At 35.8% G+C, this 19131-nt stretch overlaps 1 protein-coding gene across 3 annotated transcripts in view; it reads left to right on the forward strand.

The window, feature by feature from the left end:
* PNPLA8 (patatin like phospholipase domain containing 8) overlaps window positions 1-19131 on the forward strand; it is a 40480-nt gene that overhangs the window by 858 nt on the left and 20491 nt on the right. For all 3 annotated transcript variants that reach the window (XM_068933217.1, XM_068933223.1, XM_009689212.2), the window contains exons 2-8: window positions 528-1744; window positions 2171-2320; window positions 2954-3105; window positions 5631-5725; window positions 9005-9176; window positions 13463-13520; window positions 16406-16600. In XM_068933217.1, the coding sequence (XP_068789318.1) occupies window positions 620-1744; window positions 2171-2320; window positions 2954-3105; window positions 5631-5725; window positions 9005-9176; window positions 13463-13520; window positions 16406-16600 (1947 nt within the window). In that variant the 5' untranslated portion in view covers window positions 528-619. The remainder of the gene's footprint in view (window positions 1-527; window positions 1745-2170; window positions 2321-2953; window positions 3106-5630; window positions 5726-9004; window positions 9177-13462; window positions 13521-16405; window positions 16601-19131) is intronic.

The following is a 19131-nucleotide window of genomic DNA, read 5'->3' on the forward strand; positions in this document are numbered from 1 at the left end:
ATGTCTGTATTTTTCATGTAGAGTTAGGGTTATTTATAAGAAATTTTAAGACTGTACTACGCTTAGCTTTTAGGACAGGGAGATTGCATTGAACTTATCAAGTTTTTTTACTGAAGTTTTTAATGGACTTTTAATGGAATTCTTTAATGGAGTAGTAATGCAGTATCAATTTAATTTGAAATTTGGTCTCTTTGCATGAGATAACTTGTCAAAGAGATAATCTTCTGCTTATTGGAAAAACTAGCTAGGAATTTTCTATCTGTCGTTACGTGCTTTTGACAGGTGTTGCATATTGCTCAAGAAGAAAACTGACATGTAAGGTGAACATGTTGAAATTAAATTGTTAAGATGGCATTACCAAATGTCCTGAGCAGTAGGTATCTCTATGGGATTGTTTGATTTGAATGTTTTTGAATATTTTCTGCCTTTACTAGAAGGGTAAATAAATTGTATCTGCTTTGAACAACTCCTAGATTTTAGTTTAACTTTTTACCATTTTTATTTTGTTTCCCTTTTTTCTCTTTCAGATGACACCATAATTTGAGATTTATTTTTTGAATTATATTTTCTGGAATGAAGTAGGCAAGTGACACATGGGAAGTGTAATTATTTATAAGTAATGACAGTTTGTTTATCTTTGGATGCATATTTGTGCTTTGTGATTAACCCAAGAAGTCTTTGGTGGAAGCAAAGAAATAAATACCTGTATTTGTATAGACCTAAACTCTCCTGGAGGATAAATCATGCCATTCATCTTAGAGTTTTTCATACAAACAAGCCTCAGTGTAAATGGGCCAAAAGCAGAACGCTTTGGTGTAACAAACGCATTTACAGCCATGACCTTTTGTATGACAGAGTTTCTAAGCTTTTAACTTCTTCTTCCAAAGGACTCACAAAAGTGAACAATCGCATGTCACGAATCAAGAGTACTATAGAATCTGTTTCAAAGGCAGTATCTGGCACTCACAGTGAACTAGTTTCACGGATAGCTCGATTAAAGCCACACTCAGGTACTCTGGGAAAAACAACTAAAAGTAATGCAGATGAAAATATCCTCAAGGCAAATATAGAAAATGATAAACAAGTCACCGATGCCAGAACTCAGGAAGATTGCAGCAGTGGCCTAGCTACCAAGAAATCCACTCATGAAGAAGAAAACTTGCAGTCTGCTTTGACAAGTTCAAGTGGTACTAACCAAGATACTCCAGAAGATTCAACGTATAGCAAAAGCCACCTTTTCCATATAAGCTACTTCTCTACAAATTTTGGAGAGACTTACAACTTTGTAGCAGACCACATCAACTGGTACTTTAGTAATAGTTCTGTTATGGATCAAGAGGAAAAAAAGAGTGATTTATTACAGGACTCTAAAAGTGAAGTGAGGGATAAGCTTGATTCACCAGAAAATACTGCAATGAGTGAAGAAAATAGAGTGAATTCAGTAGCTACTTTAGTTTCCGAAGCAGAGACTCTGGGTGCTGAAAAGACAAGTACTGCTCTTCCGGCTTCCACTAAAAAAAGTATTGCAAACTTCCTTTCATATCCCAGTAATAGTGTACAAGCTTTTGTAGACAGCTATATTGGTGGGCTAGTTCCCAAGTTAAGATCTGATGCAAAAGTTGCTTCAGAAGTGAAGAGTAAACAGCTGGAACAAGAAGTATCTGAGCAAGATGAGGAGGACAAGGCAAGTGAGATTAAAACTGCGGAAGAGAAGGAAAAGCGACTGTCTCTTCAGAGAGAAAAGGCAGGTCTTTGCTTAGTGCTTTTATTTTTTATATATATATAGTATATATATAATTTATATATGTACATGTATATATATATGTTCTAGCTGCATTTTTTGTACTTATATTTTCAGTGCAGCTCTGAAATTGTAATATTTGGGCTATGAAAGAGCATTTCTATTTCAAGTGGAAATACCGGAACTAGATTATTTGGTGTACTGTTGCTGTGAGCCTGATTTGTTTATTTCCTATTAAACAAAGAGTCATAGGAGGGTGGATGCTTACGTTTAAGGCATCCTTATTTGGAGCCTGTAGCAGACCTCTATTACAACATGCTGTCCATTACTTCTGAGAATTCTTAAAATAACCCTTTGGAATTAGTCTTGACAAGTTTTATGCGTGTATTATTGCAGTAGTTTTTATGTTCTCTATATATCTTTTTTTAGATTATTGCAAGAGTGAGTATTGATAACAGGACTCGGGCTTTAGTTCAAGCCCTACGGAGATCCTCTAATCGAAGAGTCTGTATCAGCCGGGTTGAAGAACTGACTTACCATCTTCTGGAATTTCCAGAGAGCAGAGGTGTTGCAGTTAAGGTGCAAATAATTATTATGCTTGGATGAGCAATAAGTACCTGATAGAATAATTCTGAAATGAAAGAGTATACTCACTACTTCCTTCTTTATTATAATCTTCTGGATGCTTTTGTGAGAGTAATTGTAAATTTAGAAATTTTACGAATAATTTTAATTTTGTTATAATATTAATGTGATTTGAAGGCACTTATTTTGAAACAGTGTGATATTTATTCAGCAAAATCTGGGCTTTTAGTGATACCCATTGTACTTAATATTTGAGTTGATATTTGGCCAATGTAACAAGTTAATGTCAATAAAACTAAACTCCTGGTAAGTATACTTTTTTTACAGCTACTTTAGAAAGATTTAAATTTCACCTTGATTATTTAATCCTGATAGGAAGTTGCTTCAAAAATAAGAGCGGGAGGGAGCTATGTAGTATTGGAGTCCTTTTTTTCCTCTTCCCCCGCTCCCCCCACCCCATTCTCTTCTTCAAAATAGAGATAGTAAATATATATTTTTAAAAGGAGTTTTTTGACTTTTAACTAAGATGTTACATTTATACTTAAATGCCAAGCTAGTAAATTCAAATTTGGATTCCTTTGGTATAAACATTGGGATAATTACAAAGACTTTTCTTTTCAACTACAGGAAAAAGTAATTCCATGCCTGCTGCGCCTGAGACAGGCAAATGATGAAAGTCTTCAGGCTGCTGTTAGAGAGGCCTTAGCTACAATTGGATATACAGACCCTGTGAAAGGCTGGGGAATTCGAGTCCTCGCTATTGATGGAGGAGGAACAAGGTAAAACTTTAGGGTGTTTTTTGTTTTTGTTTTAGACTTTCTCATACTGTATTTCCAAATAAAATTTCAATTTCTCTTCAATAACTTTGTGTCTAAACCTGCAATTTATGATTTACGGTTCTGTTGCAAATGACTATCCAAGCCATGGATGCTTATTTTTGTATGCATTCATGCTTAAACATTCATGCCTCAATTGTCCCATGACACCGGAATAACTATATGCATAAATACTTCTTGAGCTGGCTATTTCTTCTTTTGGAAATAAATTAAATGGTTATTTGGATCAAAGTGCTCATACTTTCTGATCTCAGAAATCCAGAATTGGTGTGAAAGGCTAGAATGAGTTTATACTTTTATGATTATAGTCCCTTAATACAAAAATATTTTTTGCATCTTTCTGGAGGGTGACCTGCCTTAGCAGCACTAGTCTCGCACGAGAAAATGGACGGCTAGTGATGAAAGCTGTGCTACCCGTGCTCTTGATTTATATTTCTTCTTGTACAACTAACTCTTTTTTTCCTTGAGTACATGTACATGCACGCACACACACCAAATGTCCTTAGTTACTTGGGCTCTAGTTTTGCATGAATTTATAGATCTACCATAATTTGCAAAGAGTAGTACCAAAAGCATGTGTGTTAAATTTAAAGTCTGATGTTTGCAAAAAGCTGTGTTTTCAAGTGTTTTTGAAGAAATTTTCTTCATAAATATGTACTGATTCATAAATGATTATTGATAGGAAGTGAAATACAAAGTTATCCCAGTTGCAAAACTGTCAAAAGCGGTTTCACAGGCTTTTTGTTTCCCCACAGTATTTCTTTACTCACATCAAAAATAGTTGTCCTCATTTAGGCACAACTTCAAAGGTATTTTTGTTGATATTTTCCAAAAGTCATCACCTTTGAAATTAGAGAGTAAAAGTTCAATGTAAAATACAATTTTGAGCAAGTAAAAAGAAGAATTCTTTGCAGATAACAGAATGACACTGTGGATGTTTTCAGTCACATGCTTCATTTAGTACTGTAGGCTTATATAAGAGCTATAAAAATAAGTTTCAGCCTTGCGCAAATGTAGTTGATCACAGTATTGTATGTGACAGAGGAACTATAACGTATGTTCATTGGTTTAGTTTTCAGTAAGAATGTGCATGCTTATCTGTATATGTAAATAAAATGCTTTAATTATTTTGTTAGATTTCTAGAGGAGTGACATTGTATGGACTATTTCTGCAGTTTGCCTTCTTTTATATTGGCATCTTGCTAACAGATGATATGTGAAATAGTTGCCTTCACATGTGCTGCATTGATATATTGATTAATCAGAACTGACTTCTTTGTAAATTTAGTGTTTGCAGTAGGCACTAATAGTTGAAAATATGAGGCCAGTGTGTTATTTAACACAATGTATAATTTTTAAAATATTTTCAACTTAAGTATTTATGAAAATTATCCAAGTTCGAATTTATTCTGAGAGGAGCATTCTGTGCTTTTGAATGTGAAGTTACTGTTTTGTCCCTATAAAATGTGAAGACAGCTTGATGATACATGTTTGATTATTAATAAATTCATATTAGTTTTCTGATACCATAAATGCAGAACTTTTCCTTTTTCCAGTGTGCCTCCTTATCAGTGGAGGAGCATTCTTTGTAATATGTGTTACAGAACAATATCTTCAAAAAGTCGCTGTTGATTTTTGGGTTCCCAGTTGTCTTCATTAGAACATCTTATATTTTAATAGCTATATCTTAACCACCAAATGAAGCAAGTCCAGAGAGTGAGCCTGAGCACTGGCCAGTGATTACTGTACTATTTAATTGATAGCTTTCAGTTGGTTATAGTTTTGGACTGGGTTGACTAGCTCCACAGCTAGCCCACGGCTCAACAGATTTGAGGGATTCGCATGCGTGAGAGCCCCTTCTCTGCAGAGAATACTGGCAAGGTGGTACTTGCTTTGGCGTTCCTCCTGCCGTACGCAGTCCTCCAGTGCTATTCCAGCAGAGATTGCATCTTTGCATGCCTTAACATCATGCCTCAGGGCATGCGACAGATAGCTACTCTCAGTTTCATGGTAGAGAAGCACAAGTCATGGGCCGGAACACACATCTCCTGTTATTTTGGACGTATTGAATTGAGGTGAAAAAACACATACAGAAAAATAATTGTGCTGCAAGGGGCATTTTGTGGGTCTGCAAGAGTGAAGGCTAAGTGCTATGTAGTGTGGATGCAGCCAGAATTGATCCTGAGTCTGTATACCCTGAAGGAGAACATCCCTCAGCCTGTGCTACAGAACAATGTAGTTGTAGCTGTTGAGCACTAAAATTGGATTGTACTACTTTTGGCATGCCTGACGCTTTTATTTAATACACGTCTTTGCATTTCTAATTGTTCCTTTGTTCCCTGAAGTATTCAGGATTCTTACTGTTGTAGTTATTATTAGTTATAATTAATTATAGTTAAGCAAAGGTGGACTTAGAGCCACATAAGAAAAAACTACCACTGTGTATGAAGTTTGTTTTCCTATTTCAGGGGTTTAGTCGCACTTCAGACTCTACGGAAACTAGAGGAACTTACTGGAAAGTCTGTTCATCATCTTTTTGACTACATCTGTGGTGTGAGCACAGGTAATTCTTAATTCATAAGTTGGAATTTTGCTACGAATATGGTAAAAGAACATCTGAAGATAAATGTAGATTTTGAAGGGTTTGCCAAGTTTCCAGTTATGAGTGTAAGCTGGGAAAGTACAGGTGTGCTTTCTAAAGGCTTTTTTTTTTTTCCTTCTCGCAAGTAGAAGCTTAGCGTGCTTCGTGGTGTACTTGTTGCTTTTAATTAACATGGCAAACTCATCTTCATATTCACTGAAAAATGACAGGCCTCATTTTACATACAGATGCAAAGATATTAGATTTCTCTGGGGCTTTCCAGAAAAATAAGGCAACATCTCTCAGGGATTGATACTGGTCCAATAGTGTTTAAAGTCTTTATTAATGACCTAGACAACAAGACAGATTGCACTTTTAGTAAAATCATGGATGATACCAAATTGTAGGATGATACCAAATTATGGGGAGTGGTTGATACACTGGAGGGCCTTTATTCAGAGACTGGAGAAATGGCTTGACAAAAACCATGTGAGATTTGACAGAGTCAGATACAAAGTCCTCCATGTGGTATGGAATAACCTTATCTAAAAGTACAGGCAGGAGGCTGATTAGCTAGAAAGTAACTTTGCAGAAAAAGACCTGGTCCTGCTGGAAGAAATTGAGCATGAATCAGCAGTATGCCCTTGCAGCAAAGAAAGCCGACCACGTAGTGGCTTATGTTAACAAGAATATACCCAACAGATTGAGGGCCTTCTACTTGACTCTTGTACATCTGGTTTTGGGCTCCCCAGTACAAGACAGGTATTGACATACTGAGCAAGTCTGGCAGAGGACCACCAAGGTGGTCAGGGGATTGGAAGGTGTGACATGAGGAGAGGGTGAGAGAAAGCTCTTCCTTCTTAACTCGACTAAAAAAAGTCTTAACTTCTGTACTATATCATCCTAATTGTTCCATCTAGCTCAGTACATCCTGTCTTTTTAGAGTAGAAGATGCTAGAAAGATAAGGACATTACCCGAAAATATTCCCCTCAAAATGTTAAGAACAATATATGGATAGTGTATTCTCCCTGCCTTGAGTGATTTGTGAATTGAGAGCCTCCTGAGACAGAGCTGGCATCTCTATTGATGAATTTTCCCCCCGTGATTTCTTTACAACTTTGAAATGCTTTTTGAACATCTTTCCCTTTCAAGAAGTTTTCAGAAAAACTCATTAAAGTCAAGTCATGGTGTTACAGAGCTGGAAGTCGCCTTGGGAGTCTGTCTCTCTTTCCCAGGGTGGAGGCCGTTTTGCCTGTTTCACTGCTGACAGTTGTCTAAGATCTTGAATCATATCAGAAATCTGTTCTAGGGCTCTGCTATCTTTGTGTTTGGAAAATTTTTCCAAACGTCTAGCGTGAATCTTCCTATTACAATTCAAATCTGTTTCTTCCTATCCTCACCATGAACATGGACAACAGATTCCTTTCCTTTTTCCTTTTGCAGCAGCCTTTTGTGCTTTTAAAGACTTTTGTCATACCCAGTTTGCTGAGGCTTTGCTCAGAGGCATATTTCCTTGACCTGTGATTGTTCCCAGACCTCTCCTTGTTTTCATGAGTTTGTTTTCGTTTTAATGGATTCATGGTCCTCTTTTGAAGAACATTGCTCAAATACAGATACAGTACTTCAGCTGAAGCCTTACCAGTCCTGAATAAGGAAGGAGTACTTTTTTCTTTCAGCTTACAATCTTGTCTGTCTCAGGTCTTATTATCCAACTGTATCCCCATGTTCTCAAACATAACGCTTCTTAGCCTTTCGGGTTCCAACCGCTTCACCCCCCCCCCCCCCCCCCGAAGTGTTGGCAGTCACGCGGTGGCTGGAGTGTATAAATTTGTGATACAGAGCAGGATGTGGTAGAAGCATCAGACGCTTTTTCACTGGACTGTTTAATGTAGCCTGATCTGTGTCTTTGATTTTGGCCTTTCTCTTCTGTCTTACTTGAAACCCAACAAGTTTCAGCAAAGTCCTTTAATATGTACCTTGCCTCTGATTATTATGTAATGCCACTGTGCGCTGACATGGACTGCAGTTTTTGCATGCTGTTGCTTAGGAGGTGAAGGGAAGATGAGCTTGTACTTGGTATGAATTTTGGCCCTTTGGCTTTGAAACTTTCAACTGAAATAACAAATGCATGGTGTTATAGGGTTGGTGCTGGAGAGTTAAGAGGAAAAGAAGGCAGTGACGGATTTGTTTTTCGCTGCTGGTAGATGCTTGGCCTTTGAACACAGGCATTTTATAATTTGGCGGTTGAGTAAGTTTCTCTCGACAAAGCTTTGTGGCAAGTAAGCGCAGGTTAAATTAAGGATGTGCATTACATTTTAAAAAACGATACTGTGACTATGATGACACGCTGCTATAATGGTAGTGTGATTTGGGGGAAAGAAGTTTAGTCCATATTTTCTTTAAATGCATCTGTAATTTTATTTATGTAGTTCTTCAAGCATATATGTTTTAGTCTTACTCCATTTCAAGAATTTACTCCTTTTTAAATTTACTTTATTTAAAGGTATTGGACACATTGTATTAATTTCCAGATTGGAAAAATCTTATGCCTTAATAATTCCTAAAGCTTGTTCTGTGTTTGACAATTAGATTTAAAGCTTGTATAAGGTTTCCATTTCAATTTATTATACCTAAGAAGTGAAGTGATGCATTAGTTGTTATTTTGCAAAGTCTGTTCAATGGTATTCTGCAAGCATGCTTTTCAGATACTGTTGTGTTTTTTCCTACCAGACTAGGTTATGCTTTTTTTAGGCATACACTAGATGGCAGTATGTATGAGTGACTAGTCATTATGAATGATTGCAAATAAGTGTATTCCAAAACTCCCTTCTTTTTTCAGCATTTTCCTAGAGTTTTTCTCTACTGACTCGATGAGTTTGCCAGATAAATATTTGGAGCATAATGCTAAACCACAGCATATAACTGTCCTAGATTTCTCTTACACGTCTCTTTCCAAATAAAGCAGTGGATTTGATTTGCTATCTGCTGTGCATATTTTTTGCAAGGATGAAATCCGTGAAGTGAAATAATGCCATTTGTCAATCTTTCATAATTCTGTCTTTGAAAGTAAACTCTCCCTGTCTTGGATACTCCCTCTTAAAAGGTAGTTTGTGATCTTTGTACAAGAAATTAGTGATGTGTCAATTAATCTTTCCTTTTACAGTAGATATTCTCCTAAACTATGAATTATATTAAATGATAATCCATCTTTATAATATTGTTCCAAGATATGTTTTAAATTTCAAAATATTTCTTTTCAGGGGCTATATTAGCTTTTATGTTGGGATTGTTCCATATCCCCCTGGATGAATGTGAAGAACTATATCGCAAGTTAGGATCAGATGTTTTTAAGCAGAATGTCATTGTTGGAACCGTCAAAATGGGCTGGAGCCATGCCTTTTATGACAGTGATATCTGGGAAAAAATGCTCAAGTAAGTATTAAAAAAAAAATAATTCAGGTGAAAAATAAATTATTAATAATATCTAAGAATCTTCAGTCTTGTTATGTTTCACTGTTAAACAAATTCTTAAATTAAAAGGGTTAGTATATGCCCTCATTCTTTTGAAATAGCTCACTTTTCATATTTGCCAAAATATTGAAAACCTTTAATGTAATGATTTCTGTTTCCAGGGAATAAAGTAAGATTTAATGGACTAATTTATGATTATATGCCTTATGCTTTCCAGTTCTGCTTGATCTGAATTATTATAGTTGTTTTTACAAATTTTACTAGTCACTTGCTGTGCCTTTTTTTTCCTTATGGGAGACATGTTAAGAAATTAAATGATGTGCCCTACTAGGATGTATAATCTTAGCTGCAGTAGTGAGGCATTTTGCGTATTACCCCATTCTTTGAAAAAGGAAATGTCCTAGAAAGATTACAATGAAAAAAATATATCCAAGGTGTCAAAGTTGTCAATGGAATATATTTGTTCATATATACGTATGTAAGTGCATTAGTAGATAATTAGGAAAAAGCACTAGGAGAAATAGTTTATCATAAGTTTATTACTTACTTTTATTCATCTCTGTTCATATGAAGAACAATTTCCATTGTTCATAATTCTTGGCAAACTATTGTCATAGCTCCCCCAGCAGTGTAAGCCGGCACTGCTCATTTCAAACCCTGTGCCACCACCTCCTTTGTGGCAACCAAAGTGTAGGTGTAGTTATCCAGCAAATGAGATCAGGGAACTGATTAGAGTTAAAACTTGGGCTGGAGGAAGGGAGGGTGGGAGAGAGGAAGAAGGAGGAGGAAAGTATTTTCGTCTCCAGGTGAGTTAGGTGGATTTTAGCCAGTTCCATAGTTTTGTCACTACTACACTACAGAAATGTTTATGCTGACACCTGAAAAGTGTACCAGAAAGTCAGTGCTGCTGCTTTTAGTGATGTTTGGTCATAAAATGATTATGAAATTGTCAAAGCAGAAGGCATGTCCTTTGAGCAAAGACTGCATGTTTTGTTTTTTTTAATGTAGCTTTTATTAGAAGTGACAAGTGTATTTCTGATATTTTGAATATGACACATTACCAGTTTTCACTACTAAGCCAAACACAATTTCCTGCAAGTCTGCTAATATGCTTTAGTATTTATTTATTTATTTATTTATTTATTTTATTTATTTAAGTACTCCTTTTGCTTCTTAGCTTATTTTAGGTATCTTTTATAATCACCTGATGTGAATGTCAGTTTTTTCTGCAGGAAGATCTTCCTTCTTTGGATGCTACTTAGTCATCAGGTAGATGGAGAAAGATGTGCTCTGTTAGTGTATGCTACACTTCTGGTGCTCCTGTTGCCTGAACTGGTGGGCATTTGATCTGTATGCTGGCCTCAAGATGAGGAATGGAATAGTAATAGTGTCTTCAAACATGGAGGAAGTCAAAATGTATTAGGGCTGTATTCAGATATTGAGAAACTTTCCTGCATTCTGCAGTACAGACAGTGTTTACAGTATTTTTTTTAAAATAGAATAGCATTATCTCCCTAGAGATATAACTTGCTGGGTAATTGTTTCTCAACAACTGTTACATTACTGAGTTTAAAAAAAAATGGAGTTTGAATTAAGTGTTTGACCCTAAATCCTGCAGAGCAGGCATCTCTTGCTGATGGAGAAATAAAAAGACTATGAGACAAATAATAATGTATGTTCTTTCAGCTGATGGATATTAATTTGTACCTACTAAATTGTGTCTACTAACGTAAAAATGATACTGCACATAAAAAAGAAAAAAGAGAAGAAGAAATAGTTTACGTACTTGTTTCAATAGTGTAATAGAAAATCAGCTAACCTTTTGTCATAGGTAGTATACCTTTATGAATTAATATCAAAAATGCACAGTATGGAAGATGCAATGCTTTCTTAAGTAACAAGAAAGATCACATTTTAGTTGCTAAACATGAATGTTGCTTTAATACTGCAGTCCATAATTTAGAGAGATGAAAAATGTGTAACATAGGGTCATAGAATAATTTAGGCTGGAAGGAACCTGTACAGGTGAGCTGATCCAAGTCCCCTGCTCCAAGTGGGGACAGCTTCAATAGTAGATCAAGTTGCTTTGAATCGTATCAAGTTAAATTTTGAGCAACTCCAAGGAGATGATGTGTGCTTCTGAAATGAAAGCACAAGGTAAAAATGGTTTCTTGTTTGTCTTACTATGAAGTAGATTGGCAGTTCATTTTTTCTCTTCTGAGAAAAAGAGAGACACTCTTAGCATTATCCCTCTCAAAACTTTAGTAATAATGGTCATGAGATTATTTATATTTACAAGATTCTTCCTCAGATGCAAATAAATGAATATGATATAAAAACAGTATAAAAGTAAAACCTGTGAACTGGAGTTATACTCCAATTGTTTCATTGTAAATTATTGTGCTGCTTTGTGTAAAATTGATGGGAAGTCTTGGGACTAAAAACCCCCATGTGCACCAGTGCTTTCTGGATTGGTGAATCAATTTAGAACTGATATTAAACTTCACTCTTTAGGCCTTAATGTCTAAAAGTTACATAAGAGTGTAAGGGGTTTTTTGTACTTCCTTTGAAGCATCAGGTACTGGTCTTCCTAGGAAGCAAGATACTAGAAAATAATCTGATTCAATCTGACAGTTCCTGTAATTAAGCAGTGGCTATTGCTTATGCAAATTTTTTTTTTTTGTTATCTTTGCAGTCAGGATTTAGGAAAAAATCTTCTAATACAGATATTTGGGAAGAAGTAGATCAGATTGATGCAAGTCAGTAGATAAGTGCTGCGTCTCACCTCTCTCAATCTCATCTTTCATTCCTGATTATTCTTACTCCCTGGTTTTGTGTGCTTTGGTCTCCTTGTATAACTAGTGAATGCGGGTCACTAGCATGACCATAAGGTCTTCCCCTTATGGTTAGCTATTGTGACATTGGAATTAATGCATTTATTGGCAAAAATTGAATAAAGCAAAGCTATTGATGTAAGGATTATGTCAGCAGCAGTCTTTAATCGTAGGAGTAGAAGTTGTCCCCTTCCTTCTTCCCTTTCCAGTGCGCTTACGCACCCCTCCCTCTAGCACAGACCTCCATTAGTGGAAGAGTAAACTGACCTACCTCCAAATGCTTGCTACAATGGCAGGAATCCTGCATGTATTTAAATCTTCTTCTATCTTCTGACCTCACTAGGTGGGCAGTTGTTGTACTTAACAGTGGAAGTGCTCCTACCTACTGTCACAATAGTTACAGCTGTAGATGTGTGAACTCTTAAGAGCAGCAGTTGGAATCACCATACTTACGAAGTGTGGCAACACTGGAAACTGTCTTTGCAGAATAAGGAGGGTGCACCACACGTGTTTGTGTGGGCTATGTATGAGGGCAGGGGAAAAGCTTGCTGATATTAGAGCTCTATTTATTTATTTATTTAAATTAAAACCTATATGGAAATTTTATGGATGAGCACCCACTCTGTGCCTTTGTAGACTTTTAAGCCTTTACCATAAGCAAACTGAAGTTGAAATAGGTGCTGATATGAGATTGTTAGCTGTTATGCTGGTATCATCCAATGTCTTGCGTTATGCAAGAGGGCTACCTTCTAGTCAGTTATTAGAATACTGACCCTAATGCTGATGTGATGATAAATTACATTCCTTATCAGTAATGTTGTTTCTCTGATCCAACAGCTGTGAGATTTATGATAACCTATGCATATGAGAAAATTCCACCTCAGACAGGGATGTTAAATGCATATTGAAGTATTGTTAGGGAAAATTACATGTAGAGGCTTTAATTTTCTTCTAAATCATGCAGAATAGTATGTCTGTTCTTGGTTTGTGTTCTCATAATGGTGAACAGTGTGTGAGGAAAAATTCTCCTCTCTGAAGAATTGTTTGATAAGGATATTGATTTTGAGATTCTTAAATGTAGCAAAGCACTTTGATTTTTTTTGTCATGAAGTATTTAACTGTAAACCAGTAGGATTACTCAAGTATGTGGTTAAGTATGAGTAGCTGAATTGAGACCACAATCACTTTTTCAGACTTACTTCTAATGGCTTAGGAGGTATGAGATACTGGTCCTTTGAAGCCAACTGCAGAAATCTGATCAATAAGGTGAAATCTAAGGTGAATTCTTTCTTTTAAATGCAAATTTTCTAATTAGGGGTGATAAAAATGCTTGTATTGTTCTGACTTAATTATTTTGTATTTGTATAATGCTAAACTGATGGAGCATTTTCTATTCTTAACATTTATTTGTAGAGAAAAAATGGGCTCGAATCTTCTGATTGAAACCGCAAGAAATTCCAAATGTCCGAAGGTAAGCGTGGAGCTTAGTTTTTCCTATAGGAGAGTTTCATTGGTATCTGGAAATGCTGTCATGGCAGCTGTGATCTCTGTTATTGTGTAGTGAGAAAAATGAGTGTCTGTTCCCATTATCTAGGTTACCTGATCTTCTCCAGTCATATTCACAGACCTTAAGATCTCTACTTTCTGTATCATCTGAAGGGCACCAATTAATCAGAGGGGTGTTATATACAGCAGCAGCACGAGAGTGAAAGATGAGAAAGCAAGGGTATTTTATTTTTGGTGAAGCATAGAGTGTGAGGAAAGAAGAGAAATATAATAGCACATGTTTTAGAACAATCTGTAATTAACAGGTGTTTTGGTGTCATAGCACTATATTCAATGCTTTACTAGTAAATGGAAGACGTTTACGTTTTTCTAAACATAGAAACATGGGCTCAACTGACTGCGTTCCTATTCTGTGTCTAAAATGAGGACATGAAAAGGCTAGACTGGCATGTTGCTTTTTGAGAGAAGCTGTCCCATGTTGACTTGGAAGTTATCTTTGAACTGGGCTCTTTGGCTTCCTTCCATGTTCTTCAGTAATAAAATGTGTATATAAATAGAGTTGAAACTAGTAATCACGGTAACCACTTTGTAGTGCTGGCAAGGGTGGCTCTCTAACAGGGCACAGTAAAATCAAAAGAAAATGTGCAGCTTTGTGCTCTTGGCTGCCGTTGAAATCACTGAGAGATGGATCTTTCCAAAAGGTGCTCATTACTTTCCAAATTAGGCTGCATCCTGAAGTGGAAAAATACAGAATACAGGGGAATTAAAAAAAAAAAAAAAACCAAAAAAACAAAAAAACCCTTCAAGCCTCTTAATGTGATAAGTTTTCTATTAAATTTTCCAAAGATTTTTTTTCTCGTTGATTTTAGTAGTGCTAGAACCAGAGCTTCTTTATGACAGAAACAGAAAACTTTTTCTCCATCAAATGGAGTACAAACCATGTATGTACATGCATTCCTCATTTTCATTTAGAAGTTAAACTTTATTGTTTTCTCTTTTGTAAATATGGACTTACTGTGAATTAAATGATTTACTTATAATTATGTAGTTGAAAAATGGAAATTAATACAGTTATATCACAGCATCAGCTGCTAGTGCTGTTAAGTAATGTTTCACAAAAAGAAAGGCTGCTGTATAATACAGTGCATAATACAGAATTGAGCACCCACTTGTCTGCTGAAGAGTATTGTTCTAAACAGTGCCAGCCCGGCTGAGTGCATCATCACTGAAAGATCTTGCACATTCTTGCGCTCAGCCGTAATTATAAGTGCTCTCACCCCCGTGTGATTGTATCTGAAACATATGCTGATTTTTGCACTCATACATTTTGTTTAACGGAATTCTGATTTTGGCTTTTCCACTTAGAATTACATACGTCACTTTTTTAAGATGTTTCAGTGTCTTTACAAAAAAGCCTCGAAAGCCTCTATGTGTCATTGTTTTGGGTTTTTTTTTCCCCTCCTCTCTCCTTGAGAAACGCTTTTCATACTTATTTGAGACTTTTTAAGACACAATCCTTTAACAGAGGTTGCAATAAGTAATTATTTTCTAGGAGAAATAAATTGAGTTTACACTTCTAACATATTATGTTGCTGGGTACTAACTTGTGAGAATTGCACATAGGCTTACTTTTAGTGCACTTTTCACACCAATTAAGATTATTTTTCTGGAGCCCTGAGGAGCTTGAGATAATGATTAATTAAAAGAAATGTGTAGGATATTGTATGTGTAGCCAACATAATGTGTGTGGAGAATTGATTTTAAAATTTTCTGCAGCATTTGCATTTGACTACTTCATAAAGGTAGACTTTTTTTTTTAATTTTATGTATGACACCCCATCTTTGTTTAAATATCAGTGAATAGATATTGCTAGAAACAGAGCAGCCAGTGGAAATAAGTTGGTGTTAAAAATAGCAGTTTCTTTAGGGAGTACTTCAGAATGCCAGATTTTCCTGTCTCGGAATGAAGACATTTTCTTTTGACTGTTGTACTTAGTGGTGCCAGTGGGAGGGTAGTAGGAATTTGAGTCTTTATGTTCTTCCTGTGGGTCTCTTCCCCCATTTTAGAAACAAAACACAGTAAGCCTTCTTTCTACAAGCACTGTTCTTTAGTCTTAAGATCAGAAGAATACAGGGTGCTGTTTGTGTCCAGTTTAGCTTCCCTGACTTTTCATGAGCTAGGAGAGTGCTGTGAGGAGATATCTTAAAAACTTTGCAGCTGAGACTCATGTTGATAGGGAAGAAGCACTGATGAGCTCCACAGGAAGCTATTTCCATATTTTACAAATAGAATGGCAATAGACTATGATAAACTTTATATAACGGACAAATTCATAGATGTTATTCAGTAACAATTAAAAAAAATTACGATATTAAGTACAGTGCAGTATAGCTTAGTGAACTTGGATGAAATACGGTTTACAGAGAAACATAATGAAAAAAATAGCATTATTTTGTTACCAGATCACAGCTGTTATGGTTTCGGCAGGTCTTCATTTTCATGTGAGCCTTTGCTTCACAGCAAAGGTTCACTGAAGCCTTCCAACAGATGTTCCAGTGGTTTATGTTTACAGTAATCGACCAAATAAATCAGAACTCATCTTTCTCAGATGCACTTGAAAAAAATGCATTCATCTCTTTGTAGATTATTCTTCACAGCAATAACTGAAGCTATCATTTTGTGCTTTAAAAATTTATGTTTTACTTTTTTTAAATTTAAATAGGCATTATAAAAGTGAGCAAAATATGATCTGAGTAGAATTCCAGATTTAATGTATGAATTGAATTTCATAATGTGGGAGGTTTGTCATTATCAAATCTGAAACTATTTGTTCCTCCTAACTTTACTAGGTAGCTGCCGTGAGCACCATTGTAAACAGAGGAACACCACTGAAAGCATTTGTTTTTAGAAACTACAATCACTTTCCTGGTGTTAAGTCTCATTATATTGGAGGCTGTCAGTATAAACTATGGCAGGCCATTAGAGCATCTTCAGCTGCACCGGGTTACTTTCAGGAATATATTTTGGGTAATGATCTTCATCAGGTAAGCTGAAATCTTCTCCTTTAATAAATATTTTCTGACATTATACCTGAGAAAAAAAAGTTGTTATGAATTTCAGAATTGGAGCTAAGCCGGTGTGTTAGTGGCAGATGGAAAGTCTAGAACAAGTAGGAGTAAGTAAGGAAATTCTTAGCTTATATAGCCTTTACAGAACTAGAAAGAGTAGAGGCTTTAAAATGTTCATCTTGTCAATACAAATTTGAGTTCTTTTGCTGTCCCTTTCTTCTCTGCCGGGAAGGAAACTTTATATGAGTTGTAAATTGCCTCTGACTTCCTGCTTACAACTGGTATTTCATTCAGCAGTATTTCACTAAACAGATGGTATAACTTAATATCTAACAATACAAAAGCATGAAAATTCAAATTGGGCCTTTCAGTGTTACTTTTATTCATGCACAATTTCTGTTTATGGTCTACTTTTAATTCCCTTCATTTATTGCTTGTTAAGCTCTGTACTGGTTCTGAGCTAGCAAAAAGAATAAGAGATGCTGTGGCAGTAAGATTAAACTTAGAAGACAGCTGCGAAAGAAACCCTTGAGAGTAAGGTCATGTCTCCTATCAACAGTGTATGCCATTTTAATGATCTTAAGCACTACAGAGGAAAGGAAATTAATTTTTTTAGTATTCTCTAACATGTATGTTCTTGTCTTTCAGTGCCCCTTCACTGTTTGCTCCCCAGTTCTGTGTTTAAAAGAGATCCTTTTTACAGTATATATTTACTTAAAACTAGTGTTTTAAAAAAGATGTCGCAGATTTGTGACAGAAGTGATTAAAGAGGATGACTGAACCTGGACCCTTCAAGAAAGAAAGCATAGGATTTTATCCCTTAAATCTAAAGAGAACTTATTATTTCATTTAAGAGAATGTAAAGAGCGCTATTACATTGCAACTTTATTAAGGGTAATGCCATCACATGAATTTTCCATTTCCAGATGAATGGAAAGCAGTATCAGTCAGTTTTGAGTAATAAGTTGTACGTGGATCATGTGCTGAGTTTCTCATGGTGTCCAGTAAAAGGCTGTGTAAACTCATTAGCAGTGTATAATGTGCATAAATAATGCTAAACTAGCAAATAAGAAATATAAAATCAAAGAGTGAAAAATTCGTTTTTTTCCCTGCACTGATTAACGGAAGTAGTGATACAGAGGCAATAAAGCTCAAATTTGATCTGAAAAAAATGGAACATTCTCAGGAGGAAATTGCTCAGGAACTTATCTGTATAACATTCTCCTAAAGAGTGTGACAAAGTCAGTCTGGGCACATTTTCTGTTTAGACTGATGAAGTGGGAGAGTTAAGTGTGAGGAATATACAATGGTAAAACTACTTCAGGAAACTGCAGGATGTGACTTCTAGAATCTTTGAGACATCTTTTGTTTGTCTTCGCAGCATGTTTCTTTCTATGTAGGATAACTTTTCGCTCTATAATATACTTTGTCTAAGTTGCCTAGTCAGATTGAATGAATTTATCTAGTTTTACACGTTAGTCGATGGGGACCGTGTTCATATGTTGGTAACTTTGCATGTGCATTGCAAAAACTAAATGTTCATGAGGTATATAATAGTTTAATAATTTCAAAATTTAAGCTATATTTTGAATTAACATTTATAAGGAGGTGGAAAGAAGCTGGAATAATTATATTCAACTATATGAGTTAAGGACAACTAAAATTCTATATAGCCTGGGGGGAGAGATGGGGAGCGAGAGGGGAGTTGTTTTTTTGGTAGGGTGTATGTGGTAATCCTAAGACTTTTTTTTTTTTTTTTTAATCAAATACCACTTGACATAAGCACAGAAGGAAACTTTTGTTTTTTAAAGCTAAAAATGGAGTCATATATCATATAATATTCCAAGACTAAGCACTGCTTGAAATCCTGAAACATGGTGGTCTTCCATGTGTTCAAGTAAAACTGGAAAGGGAACTGCTTTAGCCTTTGGAGCTGTTCCAAGCCGCTCCTTAACTGCTTGAATGGGTCAGTGTTAAGCTATGTGAGGCACTTGTCTTCCTCTTCTCACCTTTCCACCCCCTCTTTCCTTGAATTGAGAAGACATCAAAGTCTGATTTTGCTCCTATATGAGGAATAGCTAAACAAACAGAATGATTTTTTTCTTCAGCACAATCCTTAAACGATTATTTATCTTAACATCACTTTTGTATTTCCAGACTTGCCAGACTGTAGTGGTAGACTTGTATTGCCAGAAGTGCAGTAAAGTGGTTATTAATTTCACCTATATTTACTTTAAACCCGGATCACCAGACTAGAGATTGTAAAGGAATGATTAGCGTTAGCAAAAATCAGGTCCAGTATTCAGAGATACGTAGAGCTAGAGTGGCATTTAGTTCATTTTTCTGTACTCTGGTGTCTTTGAACAAGCCCTCCTGCATAAACTTTTCAATACTGTTTCATAAAGTCACAACTCTTTTCTTAAAACATACTACTAGATGTATTTTAATTATTACAAAGCTGGGGCTTAGGATATTGTTTTGATTAGTTCTGTAAAACTCACACCTAG

Source organism: Struthio camelus, chromosome 1 (assembly GCF_040807025.1).
Source record: "Struthio camelus isolate bStrCam1 chromosome 1, bStrCam1.hap1, whole genome shotgun sequence".
NCBI classification, from domain to species: Eukaryota; Metazoa; Chordata; class Aves; order Struthioniformes; family Struthionidae; genus Struthio; species Struthio camelus.